This window comes from Triturus cristatus, chromosome 6 (genome assembly GCF_964204655.1).
Source record: "Triturus cristatus chromosome 6, aTriCri1.1, whole genome shotgun sequence".
NCBI classification, from domain to species: domain Eukaryota; kingdom Metazoa; phylum Chordata; class Amphibia; order Caudata; family Salamandridae; genus Triturus; species Triturus cristatus.
In genome coordinates, this window is record NC_140589.1 from 160,163,694 (window position 1) to 160,176,696 (window position 13,003).

The 13,003-nt window shown below is 44.8% G+C and overlaps 1 protein-coding gene across 1 annotated transcript in view; it reads right to left on the reverse strand.

The window, feature by feature from the left end:
* Nucleotides 1-12,557, reverse strand: part of PINX1 (PIN2 (TERF1) interacting telomerase inhibitor 1) — a 547,240-nt gene extending 534,683 nt beyond the window's left edge. Inside the window, exon 1 of the mRNA XM_085610422.1 lies at nucleotides 12,519-12,557. Coding sequence (XP_085466548.1) covers nucleotides 12,519-12,537 — 19 coding nt within the window. The 5' untranslated portion in view covers nucleotides 12,538-12,557. The remainder of the gene's footprint in view (nucleotides 1-12,518) is intronic.
* Nucleotides 12,558-13,003: the final 446 nt, after the last annotated feature.

Sequence of the window (13,003 nt, forward strand, 5' to 3'; positions counted from 1 at the left end):
ACTGTTCTCCCCTAACTACTAAGCCAGAGGACTCCACAAAGAAAGCAGCCGACTTCGCCATTTTCTTTGATGAAAAGGTCAAAGCACTGGTGGATCAAGTCGCCCACCCCACACCCTTTGAGGAGCGGAAATCCTTAGTCACCTGGCAATACTTTGACGTCATCTCAGAAGATGACCCCCTCAAATGCATCCTTGAAACCAAACCATCCAACCACTCCTCTGACCCCATCCCTAGCATCATCGCCATAGATTTCTACACCCATACTCTCTCTCTTACTGGACCGGGCTAGATAATCTCTTCCTCAGCCAAGGCTCCCTCCCTGTTGCCCTTAAATCAGGACAGGCTACCCCTCTAAAAAAAATCCTCCACTGATGCAACCGACCTCAACAACTTCCGCCCTATCACCAACCTCCATTTTCTTTCTAAAATCACTGAAAAATGTGTTACAAAACAACTTTCCCTACATATTATGGACAATAATCTCCTCGATGTTTTCCAATCTGGCTTCATCCAAAATTGCAGCACTGAAACAGCCCTGCTGCAAGTGATTGATGATGCGTTGCATATACTCGACTCCGGGGAATCCTGTCTTCTGATTCTTCTTGACCTCTCTGCAGCCTATGACACTGTTAATCACAGCACCCTCCTCAACACTCTACAACAGAGAATGGGATTGGATGGCACGGTGCTTAAATGGTTTGCCTCTTTCCTCTCAGACAGATCTCAAATGATTAAGATAGCGAACAGTCTTTCATCTCCATTGGCTGTAGGTCAAGGTGTCCCTCAAGGCTCTATCCTGGCACCCACTCTGTTTAATCTCTACCTGGAACCATTAGGGAACCTCCTAAGCAAATCTGGGATCCATTACCATCTTTATGCGGATGACACTCAAATCTACCTAAAGGTGGCTTCCGCACACGATCACTCTTTACTTGACTCTACTCTCAACTCCATCCACAACTGGATGTTAGCTCACCAACTCATTCTAAATCCCACCAAAACTGAATTCCTCCTCCTTTCGACCTCTCTCTCACCTCCTCCTGTTCAATCGTGGATGGATCAGCTGAACCTGCTCAACAACAAACCCATCATTGTCGACAGCGCTAAATCTCTAGGTGTCATTCTTGACAAAAGACTTAACTTAATCTCCCACATCAACTCTATTGCCAAGAATGCACGGTACCAGTTGCGTCTTCTATGGTGGATCCGTCGGTTCTTCCCGGAGAATGACTTAAAAACCTTGGTACAATCGCTGGTTCTCTCAAGACTGGATTATTGCAATTCTCTTCTCACGGGCCTACCCAAATCCCACCTCTCCCCTCTCAAATCCATCCTCCATTCAGCAGCTCGCTTAATTTCAGGGTCTAAACAAAGCTACCACATCACTCCTATCCTGTCCTCTCTTCGATGGCTTTCGATTGAGGCAAGATCTATTTACAAAACTGTCTGCATCACACACAAAGCCTTGCACATGTCCTCCCCTCGTTACCTGGCAAATACATTGAAATAGTTTGGAGGCTCTCGACCCTCTCGTAATGCGGAAAAGCTTCTGCTTGAGCCCCCCCGTCTTCAAAAGGGAAAGATCGATGGCGCAATCCTTCTCAGGCAATGCGGTGAGAATATGGAACTCACTAACCCCATTGCTCCGTGCCACCTCCTCTACCCGGATCTTCAAAGCTGAACTCAAAACTCTTCTCTTCCAAAGACACTTTCAGAACTAATACTTTCATACTCCGGCCCCTCTTGAAAATTCGCTCTTCATTGTAAATTTGTATTTTTTCCTGTGCATCCCTCACCCCTGCGTGCTGTGTTGGATTTTGTGTTTGTGTACCCTTTATTCTCAGGAGCCACTTGGAAGTTCGCTCTTCGTTGTAAATTTGTATTTGTTCCTGTACATTCCTCACCCCTGTGTGCTGTGTTGGATTTTGTGTTTGTGTACTCTTCATTTTTAGTCTGTGTATTGTTATATTCTGTACCACTTTTCTCTTGTAACGTAACTAGCTCTATTGTACAGCGCTCTGACACCTTTGGGTAATGTCCGCGCTTTATAACAAGCATTTGCAATGCATTAGGTCTCGCATTTACGCGAGTTTGAGCTATTGACATTGCAAATAACAATGCCTATTGGCATTGTCATTTACAATGCCAATAGCTTTAACTCGTGTAACTGCGAGACCTATTGCATTGCAAATGCTTGTTTTTGTGAGGCATGGGGAGATTAAGTGATTTGCATGTTCAGCGTCATTACCGAGACTCGAACCCTGTTTCCGAGGTCGAGCGCCCTAGCCGCTAGGCCAACTTTTGTTGCTCTTTATGATGCTTTAGAATATAAATACAAAGAAGTCTTCTACTTGGGCTTAGATAGATTTTATGTAGTGTGTGATATGCACGTGAATAATACATCGTTTAAAAAATAGAAAAAGACAAAAAAAAGTGTAAATTGTAAAAAGAAAAAAAAAAAAAAAAACACATACGCAGCGTTCTCAGGTTTGTTGTCCATGTGCGAGTAACACATTCTGTCCAGGGTTTTACTGTGTATTCTGGGAATTGCATTTCTAATTTCAAAAAGGGAACCAGTGGACTATGAACCCCAGAAAGCAAATAGAAATAAAACTGAAGCAGATGAGCAACTCATGGACGCCGGCACTGAGAAACGTGGGAGATCCGAAAATGTTTGTGGGAGATCTAAGGCGCACACACATTAGGTACAACTCATTTCCGGAACAGAAAGCATTAGTCTGTTGGGGGTGCAATTCCAGTCGCTATCACGGAGGTCCTGCTGAAGATCTGTTTGTTGCTCTGCCGCTGCTGGGGTGCCCACGCTGTTTGTCCCCTCTGTCGGCGCCCAACGCTATCGCGCCCGTGACAGGGGGAGACTACAGCTCCCAGGCTGCCTAGCGGCCACTTCCGCTTGTCTTCGCGCCCGGAGGCGCTCAAAAGGCAGAGGCTCCCTCGGTGGAGCGGGGGTGCAATTCCAGTCGCTATCACGGAGGTCCTGCTGAAGATCTGTTTGTTGCTCTGCCGCTGCTGGGGTGCCCACGCTGTTTGTCCCCTCTGTCGGCGCCCAACGCTATCGCGCCCGTGACAGGGGGAGACTACAGCTCCCAGGCTGCCTAGCGGCCACTTCCACTTGTCTTCGCGCCCGGAGGCGCTCAAAAGGCAGAGGCTTCCTCCGCGTCGCGGGACGCGCGCGGGCGACGCCGGGCTAAGCCCGGGCAAAGGGCGGGCCCTCTGTGGCCCTCAGAGGCCAGAGGAGGCTGGGCTGGGCCCACCCTAATTCGTTTCTGATTGGGAGACATTACGCCAGAATTGGTAGAAACCATTTGGGTGTTGTCATAAACTCTACTGAGACCTGTACTGTCTCCAGTGAATAGTGATACCTTTACACCATGAGTGAGTTGATGAAAAAGGGAACTCTTGATAGTTATTTTAGGAAACCAAATATTGACTCTGGACGGGAGGTTGCCCTTGCAGAACTCAGGGCTAGACGCCGTTGTTCAATAGAACTCATAAAAAATATGGCATCAGCCTCGCCATCTCCTGAAGCTCCATGCATGGATATTGAGGCTTCTTCTTTCCAGGATTCCATGCTACCCTTGGGTACTAATGACTCTACTAGGAGCCCTGTTGCGCTTAATGTGCATGAACCAAGTATTGATATGGCCTTACCTATTCTTCTTTCCCCTATCCCTCCCCGCGATGACTCAAATAATATTTTGAATGCCCAACATGAGATGTCACCCCAAACTACTGAATCGTTACCTACTAATGATATCATACATAGTCAGACCACACTGATCGGCCCATTGCCCAGGAAAAGAAGGAAGATAGTCTCTGAGTTACGGAAAAATAAATGTAATAACATCTCCAAATGTAATTCTACTGTTATGTGTTCTGGGAAGAATGCTACCCCCCGTACATTGAAACAACCTCCTACTGATAGTACTGCACCTTGCTTGTATCAAGTTGGCATTAAGGGGGAGTTACTGGACGAAATTGGCAAAATGATGGAAAAACTTATGTTGCCAATTGTAGAAAGCTTAAAGATCATTGAAGAAAGGCTAGCGAAAGTTGAGTCTTTAGTGGTAAATAAGATAGAACAAAATATGTCCACATCTGGCCCTTCACAAATACTATCCACCGCTTTGGCTTCTGCTATAGTTCCTACTAGCCCATCCCCAGAAGAACAAGCAAATCAATTGGTTACATCAACTAGTAAGGAAGGGGTTAGCCATTCAGACAGTATTATTACCTCCAAACCATCTTGCACAACCACGGTTAAGGTTAGGACTTGTGCTGCAAATACCCCAAAGAACGAGGGTCATCCGTTTGTCAAATTGGGGCATAGCACAGATCCTTCGACTAAACCAAGAGGCCCGCTGTCCATTAACTTACCACCAGAGGCAGTCCCCTTGGTAGTTGTGCTTGCAGGGGTTCCTATGTTAAAATCGGACGCTGAAGAAGGATATCACCAACTAAAAAACAAAGTTATCCATTGGCTAGGCCAAAATCGCCCACTCCCTTCTTATATTAATGGGGAAATTTTACATGTAAGACGCCTGCCCTGGTTGGGAAACACTTCAAAAACCATACAGGGGGATGTTATCCTTATTAATTTTAGGGACCCAAGAGCGGTTGCTCATATTTTGAATTGGCAAACGCTGTATAGGAGTTCCTCGATTACAACTTGGGAACTCACTTATTTTTTTCCAAGATCAATATTAGCCGTCACCTCCGAGTTGGGGAATTCATCTAACTCTCACCATAATCCTATGATCCCCTTGAGAAACAGATTCGAGGTGTTAGAAAGCTTAGAGGATGTGGATTGACTCAATAAGTATGAGTCTACGAGAGCACTAGATGCGGCGCCCGAGATAAATACAAGTATGCATTATAATGAGTCCATTACTGCATCATCTTCAGTAGAGGCAGAATATCCCCATGAGCGTTTGGACGATCTTGTTTTGTCTGCTCCAGATAATGTTAGGGCTATTACCCAGGAATCAGCAGGCACCCTATTTTCATGGAATATTGCTGGGCTGACCTCCAAAATGGAATCACCAGAGTGGGTGAGCTTTGTTAATAAATTTGATCTTTGCATATTCCAGGAAACTTGGGCCTGTGAAGCATGTTTTATGCAGGGCTATTTGAATTATTTTGTCCCTGCGGTAAAAGGCCCTAGGGGCAGACCAATGGGGGGTCTTGTACTATGGGTGCGTCAAGCTTTAAAATTGGGCATTAAAGTTCTTGACACAAGAAGCAGGGATATCCAACTAATTAGATTAGACCTAGAAAAGTTGGGTAGTGTAGACATTTACAATGTATATGTCCGGAGGAAGAAGAAAGGGAGGTCAGAGGTACTAGACGATCTTGATAGCCTCATTGACATACACTCGTCGACCAACAATATTATCATTGCGGGCGATTTTAATAGTACATTTGAGCCCTTGATTAGCAATGACGATTTGTATGGAGAAGAGGAGGATCGACTATGGGGCGTGCCTAAATTAGAGTTGCCTCCAATAGTGCGATGGTCTGCTGATGTCATTGGGTTAAATACTTTATGCTACGGCAAGGGGTTAAGAGCATTGAATGGCAGGACTAGTGGAGATAGAAAAGGTGTAAGCACATTTGATAATGGTAGGTACAATAGCAGAATTGACTATCTGTTATGTAGCCTAAAGCTATGGCCATCTATTTGTAACATGCATGTGGATGGACGGCTGGAGAGCGACCATAATCCTTTGTGCCTGTCACATAAGTGGTGGCCTCACACTGGCTTGCCTGTGGAACTTCCTGTGCTAGTTCCACCCCGGATTGTTCCCACCAATAACATGAGGAGGTTACGCTGGGAAAAGGTAGCAATCAACCAACAGGCTATTGCTAGTATGAACAGCCATGTTGACCAAGCCATATTAGACCTAGAGGATTGTAATATATTGAGCAATGGCCTGGACCGGGTTGAAGGAATTCATAATTCCCTTTTTGATACAATCAAGGGACACTTCCTTAAGCCTGTCAAGGACAAAGGTGACAGGGTCCCCAAGCCATCCAAGTGGTACAACGATGAATGTAGGGAGAGTAGATCTGCACTGGGTAATGCTATAAAGGGAGGGCAAATAGCTTTAATCCAAGCCGCCAGGAAAAATTACAAAACTAGTATTGTGAAAGCTAAACAAGCTTGGGATGAGCAACACTGGAGGGAGCTAAAGGCAGCTAGTGATAGCAAGGATTCTCGACAGTTCTGGCACATTGTCAGATGGGGAAAATCGGGTGGTCCTGAATCCCCTCAAAACAATGTCCCTGAAACTGAATGGGTAAAGTTTTTCAAAAACCAATATGCTGTCTTTAGTGCTGCTGAACGGCACGAGACAATCTGTGTAGATCTCCCAAAAGAAAATCCCTTTTGTCCTAGCGAAATCATGACGGCTCTGGATGCAGTTGCCTGTGGACGAGCTCCTGGTCTTGATGGTGTGCCAGCGGATTTATTTGTTAACGACAAAGAGCGCTGGTGCTTATACATTTACCATCTTATCAATGCCATTGCCTTGGGTGCATCAGTACCAAAATCCTGGAAGGGTGCAGTGATTATCCCCATTTTCAAGAAAGGAGATCGATCTTTGCCAGGCAATTACCGCCCTATAAGTCTTATAGATACCATCCAAAAGGTAGTGGGGCGAGTGATCGTCAATAGGCTCCTGGATTGGGCGGAAGAGACCAAGGCCCTCTCAACCTTCCAGGCTGGCTTTAGACGTTCTACAAGTACGGTGGATCAGGTCTTTCGTTTTACCTTGATTCAATGGAGGACGGTGGTGCTCGGCAAAGGAAGCTTGTATGCGGCCTTTGTCGATCTAAGGGCCGCTTTTGATCTGGTCCCTCGACTAAAGCTATGGTCGGTTTTACAGAAGCAGGGCATCCCAAACGATTTGTTATCTATGATAATGAGACTCCACGAATCGAATTATGCAAGAATACAGTGGGGTGGCTTAGGATCAGTTACTTCAGATTTTCCTGTAGAGAGGGGCGTTAGACAGGGATGTTCGATGGCCCCAGTCCTCTTCACACTTTATATTAATGATGTTGTAGCACGTATGACTTCCGCCCAAGTGGATGCTCCTTTTTTAGATGGTATTAAAATTCCTATTTTAATGTTCGCGGATGACACACTCATCCTAGCAAAAACACCAAGTGGATTGCAGTGTGCTTTGTCAATTTTTGACCAATTTTGTAAAGAGTATGGCCTCGAAGTAAATATTACAAAAACGAAGCTGATGACTTTTAACCCCCATCGTAGTTTTAAGACAAAAATTACCTTAAATAGTCGTCCATTGGAGGTGGTCAACAATTTTACTTATTTGGGAATGCATATATCCAATGCACAGGCCTGGCGGCACCATATTGAAATTGCAACAATTAAACATAGGCAATTGGCAGGTACAATCAGCTCAGAACACAGAAAGTCATTCACCAAACCTGTGAAACCTGTCTTACAGGTTTACGAAGCTAAAGCTCTGGGTTCTGTACTTTATGGTGCTGAGTTGTGGGGGTTCGAAAAAATGCCGGCTCTTCAACTTGCAGAAAATACATTTTTTAGGGCCATTACAGGCGTTCCCAAAAGCACCCCGTTGCTGCCCCTTATGTACGACTTGGGTAGAAGAGCCATTGTAGACATGGCACGGCTCCGCCCAATATTATACTGGCGCAGGCTATGGACCACGCCTGCGCTTATCCACTACGCAGGGGGTTTTTTAGACATTATAAGAACAGACCTTCACCATAAAATAGGCTGGCTGAAAGCGCTTAGGGCATCTTTGTTCGAGCTTGGTCTGAGTACACTTTGGGAAGATCCTGCAGGTGCAACCTTCCCTTCTAAAAGTACGATCAAGATTATTTATTGGGAGAAGGTTGCCCAGCGGAATTGGTGTAGCCCAAGTGTTGGTAATATGACTAGAGAGTTCCTAGAGGCCAAGATGTACCCCCATCTTGAGCCTTACTGGGATATCATAACCAAGACAAGAGATAGGAAGCTCCTCTTCCAACTAAGAGCTGGAGCACTTCCCCTTAGATCTTTAACAGCAAAATGGAAAGCGGGAAATAGTGCAATTTGTCCTGCCTGCTGCACAAAAAATGAAACTATTGGGCATTTCTTGTTTTCTTGTGAAACCTATGCTGCTCCACGGCGTAAATGGCTTATTCCAATGTGTAAAAACTTAGGAACTACTAGAGGGACTGTTGCCCTACGCATTATATGCACCAGCACATTATCTTGGATTTTAATTGCCACTGCAAAGTATCTAGGATGGGCGTGGATGATTAGAATGAGACTGCTAGTCAATTGACTATTCTCTTGAATGGGGGAGATTGCTAGTTTTTTACTATTCTCCCCCCTGCTAATTTTTAGGATTTTATTGCATGTACTCTGTTTTAAAAACTTTTAATTATTTAAATACCTTTTTTTAATAATAAGCATCCACTGTTATTATCATGGAATGTCTAACCCAGGGCTCCAAACATGTCAACCCGTATGTGATTTGAATAGTACCCCCCCCAAATGAATTAATGTCTCCCTTACGGATGTAATTTAATTAGATTTTGTCAAAGTATGTAGTATCGGAATGTATTGTATTTAATAGTATTTTTAATGTATTGAATGAATTGTTAATGTATGTTGTATTTTGCTTTTATGAATATTCTTCGAATAAAGCATACTTTTGATTTGATTAGTCTGTTGAGGCATAACTAGGATTAAATACCGCACTGACTGAATGAAATCGTTTCGCATTTAGCGTGATGAAGGCTGCATTTACCATGTGGTTTGCATGCATTTTTAGGGGCGTGGCTACCAATGAGGCTGGAGGTGCAGTGGTATTGAGGCCTTCAGGGTCTGACCCCCGATTGTTTCATTCTCCTAGCCGTCCAGGCGTAAGGAAAGCATTGCATTGGCCTTGCTTGCGCACGAGCCGATTACATGCTTGGCTACGTCACAGTGCTTTTTAAAACTTGTGGTCGCGTGCTAGTTTTATTTCCGTTTACCTGCGAGGTGCAAGGAATACAGTTAACTTTACTCTCTGCTCGGGAAGGGAAGAAGAAATGCAAACATACTGCTGAGACGTCAAACGGATTACATTCAAAATAACGACCTTTCGCTTGTGACAGCTCAGATTCTACGAGAGAAGATAGGGCGCCCTAACTTGGGGTTTGAGGCTGGAGAGGGCTGTTCTTACTGGGGGTGCAGCGATACAACGATGCATAATAAACTAAATTCGGCGTTAAAGAATTGTACCAGATTATAAACATTTCAAATTCCCCCCTCAGTATCTCAGCGCTGCACGTTATCATTGGAGCAGTACGTTTGTGCTACCTTGTATCATTGTAGATGCCAATGGCATTGCGTAAATCGAATAGATAAACTAAAAGAAGAAGTAACAAAACTGACCCCGTCTCTTTCGACTGCTTTCCCTTCCTGGAACTCATGTTTGCAATAACCAGATCTTTTCCTCTGGGCGAAGCGCTTAAGTGAGGCAGACCTGGGCTATCTGGCGGGCTGATTATCCACAGGTCTGAATAATTAAAGTAAATTAGCACCTGCTGAATTTGGGTGTTAAAAAAAACAAGCATTGGCCGCACGCGCACCTCGCGCTTAAAGTAAAAAAACATTTTTTAAAAACAAGCCCGGCGGAGCGTGGCGCGCGCGCTTGGGGGCGCGGACCCTTTGAAGTGCTCTCAAAAAGCAGAGTGCATGGCGGCACAAAGCGCGTGATTGTGCGCGTGCTAGCAATGCAATCCGCTTTTTGGGAGCACTTTTAAAAGCCCCTATAGTCTCGCTTTGCAATCGCTTACGCGATAGCAAGGCGAGACCTAACAAAAACAATGTCATGAGCAATGCCAATAGCTCTAACTTTAACAATGCTGAGACCGTTGCATTGTAAATGCTTGTTGTCTTCCTCCAGCAGATGGCGTTACTCCTCAGCCTGTTCCAAAGCTTCGGTTTAGGCGTGTGGCAGGTGCAAGCAACCGCCAGCGAATGATGTAACTAAAGTATCGGCCCACCTGCGGCTGGGCCACCACTTCCGCGTCTACAGACGTGGGACGTTTTTCTGAAGCGGGCGTGTCGTCTTGTCGGGGTGGGCTATTTTGGAACCAATGGCAGGATTCGTGTTCTATGTTCATCGAGCTCTTCCTATAGCACGGTGCCTCAGCGTGCCAATCAGAGTTGACCAGATTTCCGATTGTCTCTCGTTGCCTTCACTTGCAGCTGGTGCGAGTGGATAGCGGAGAGGTAATCGGAATCTTTTTTTTAAAATGTTGTCAGGAAAGTTGGCATGTATAGTTGGGGTGTGACAGAGAACGGGGCACAGTTCCTAATAGGTGTTTGTAGAGGGGTGTATTTGGATATAAAATCATAAGCCTTGGTACAGAGTCAAGCAGGATACGTGGCACATTTGTTACGGGGACTTCTGGGTACGTGGTTTAAGTGGTAGAGTGTACACTACTTTTATCTCGTAGGTGGGCTCTGAGGCCCCCTAGGTATCACTACCCAGAAAACGTATTACAGTAACTGAGTCCGCACACCACCATTCTTGGTGTGTACATGGTTGCCAAAAAATAGACCAAAGTAGAGACGGTAATCCAAAGATAATAGCAGGACTTAAACGTCAACTTTTTTGAAAGCATGTTGTGTCTCTCCCTACGATTGGTACAAATAATCTATTGAGGACTATGGAAATAGTGTATTTACTGTCCACATGCACTTCCGAACTCCGTTTAGGTATTGTATGTAAGCCTCGCTGGAACAGTGTTCTCTTTTAACCCCTAACGCCCCCCACCCCATCCTGAAAAAACACCTGCAAGTGAGCTGTTGCTGTTTGCATTGACAGCATTACACTCATGCAAGGCAACCAAATCCTTAACGAGCCTATTGCACAGATAGATACCTGTACATCTTTCATATCGCATGTCAGATGAACAATAACTCTGGCATCGATAGGCAGAGGCAGCAGGTCGCATAGCTTAATTTTCTGAGCTTCCTCGTTCGTTACCTTTTTATTATTGCATATGTATGATTGGAAAAGCCTTGGAAAGAAAAAAAAGATATTGGAATGCAAACATATTTAAAATTAAAACACAGGCACACCGAGGCTGTACTTTACTGCCGTTACTATTATATAGATCGTGAGTGTTCCAATAAAAAATATATATTTTAAAATGGGGTGTGTTTACTGCATTCTTGTCCTCCGGAGTTCCCAGTACTTACATGCTTTTAGTAGTGCAAGCAAGAACAGCGTAGTTATTCTAATTGGTCACTTTATAATAAATGAAGATTAAAGGACGCACATGTGGCGCTGTATTTTTACGTAGTCAGTAGTCCCTGCTTGAAATTCCAAGTGGAAAATTATTAACTTTTTGAAACTTACTTCTTCAAGAACAATAACTTAATGATACCTTACTTAACGCCCCCGAATACAAGAGCTATCAACTGGATTTTTCTCTGGAACAGTTGGTTGTCTGCAACAAATTGAAGACAGTTGAAACAAGCATTGGACGCACGCGCGCCTCGCGCATGAAGTTTTTTAAAAAAAAAAAAACAAGCCCGGCGGAGCGTGGCGCGCGCTTGGGGGCGGGGGAGCGGACCCTTTGAAGTGCTCCCAAAAGGCGGATTGCATGGCGGCACGATGCGCGTGATTGTGCGCGTGCTAGCCATGCAATCCGCTTTTTGGGAGCACTTTTGAAACCCGTATTCTATAGTATCGCTTTGCGATCGCTTACGCGAACTCTTTTTTGCAAATATACGCTACATATGTCTTAACACAAACACAGATGCCCTGGGAGGCGCAATAAAAACATAGCTTGTTTCAGTACCTGCGTTCTCAGTATTAGACAGACAAAGTCAGCAGATTAGTTTTCTGAAGGAAAAAGAATGGTTTAAGCCGAGAGAGAGATCGAGTGCGTGTGTGTGAGTGAAGGCTGGTAAAAGGGGTACAACAGGGGACAAAACGGACAATATTTTCGGCGAAATAGACTGAATTTTCACGGACTCATACATATTATGAGAATCACATGTCGTCGGTAACTTGAGTAACTTTTATCTGCAAATTTAGACCTATCAAAGAAAATTAATGTAAGACACGACCAGATATGTACTCGCAATTCATATTATACAGCTGTGAAATTTCCTCTCAAGATACAACTTTGTACCCCCATCGTGGAATGCACCAATGTATGTGGGCATCCACCAACTAGAAACTGGGGAACAGATTTACAAGCCCCTTGCGCCACTTTTGCTTCACTTTTCCCATGTTAAAAGTGACATAAAAGTGGCGCAAGGGGCTTGTAAATCTGCCCCATGGTTTGTGCGTTCCTTCCTAACTGTACCGGCTCCGAATCTATGTGATTCCCACAGTAGACGCACTGCTAATAGTTCATAGCTCCCTCGGTGGTTGGAGCACCTTAATAACTGTTAAACGAACTGCTGATAGAAATTGCATGTCCAAGAATCCCCTTATTTAAAGGCACTCACGCTCTGCCAGCATCGCCATCTTGGAAAGGTAGAGGCATCAAAGCCGGAAATAGAAGCCCTTGGTACGCCAGTAACCCGATTGAGTAAGTTTAGGTCCCCCGTTAGATCTGGCCACCGCCTAAACTGCGCATGTGCTGTAATGAGCTGTACATGGAAACTAATGTTGCTCTCCGGTGTTATATCACTGAAGAGCGCAAGCGCGTGCTTTCTATTTAGCCAAATCACGCCTGCGCAAAAGGTATGGTTCGAGGGTATTCGGCAGCGCACTACTAGCTTCTGCAGCTGGAAAAGGGAAGGAAAGGAAACGAAACGAATGAAAGAAATTAAGCCGCATCTAAATCAGCGGTCGAAATACATTAGACAAGCATTTGCAATCGGTCTCGCCTTGTGGACCTTAAAAGTAGTGCTTAGTTTAAGCCTGTGGTTTCGTGATGTTGAGCACCGACACTTAATCATTAACACCGGCGCTTGAGCAGGAGTTAAGG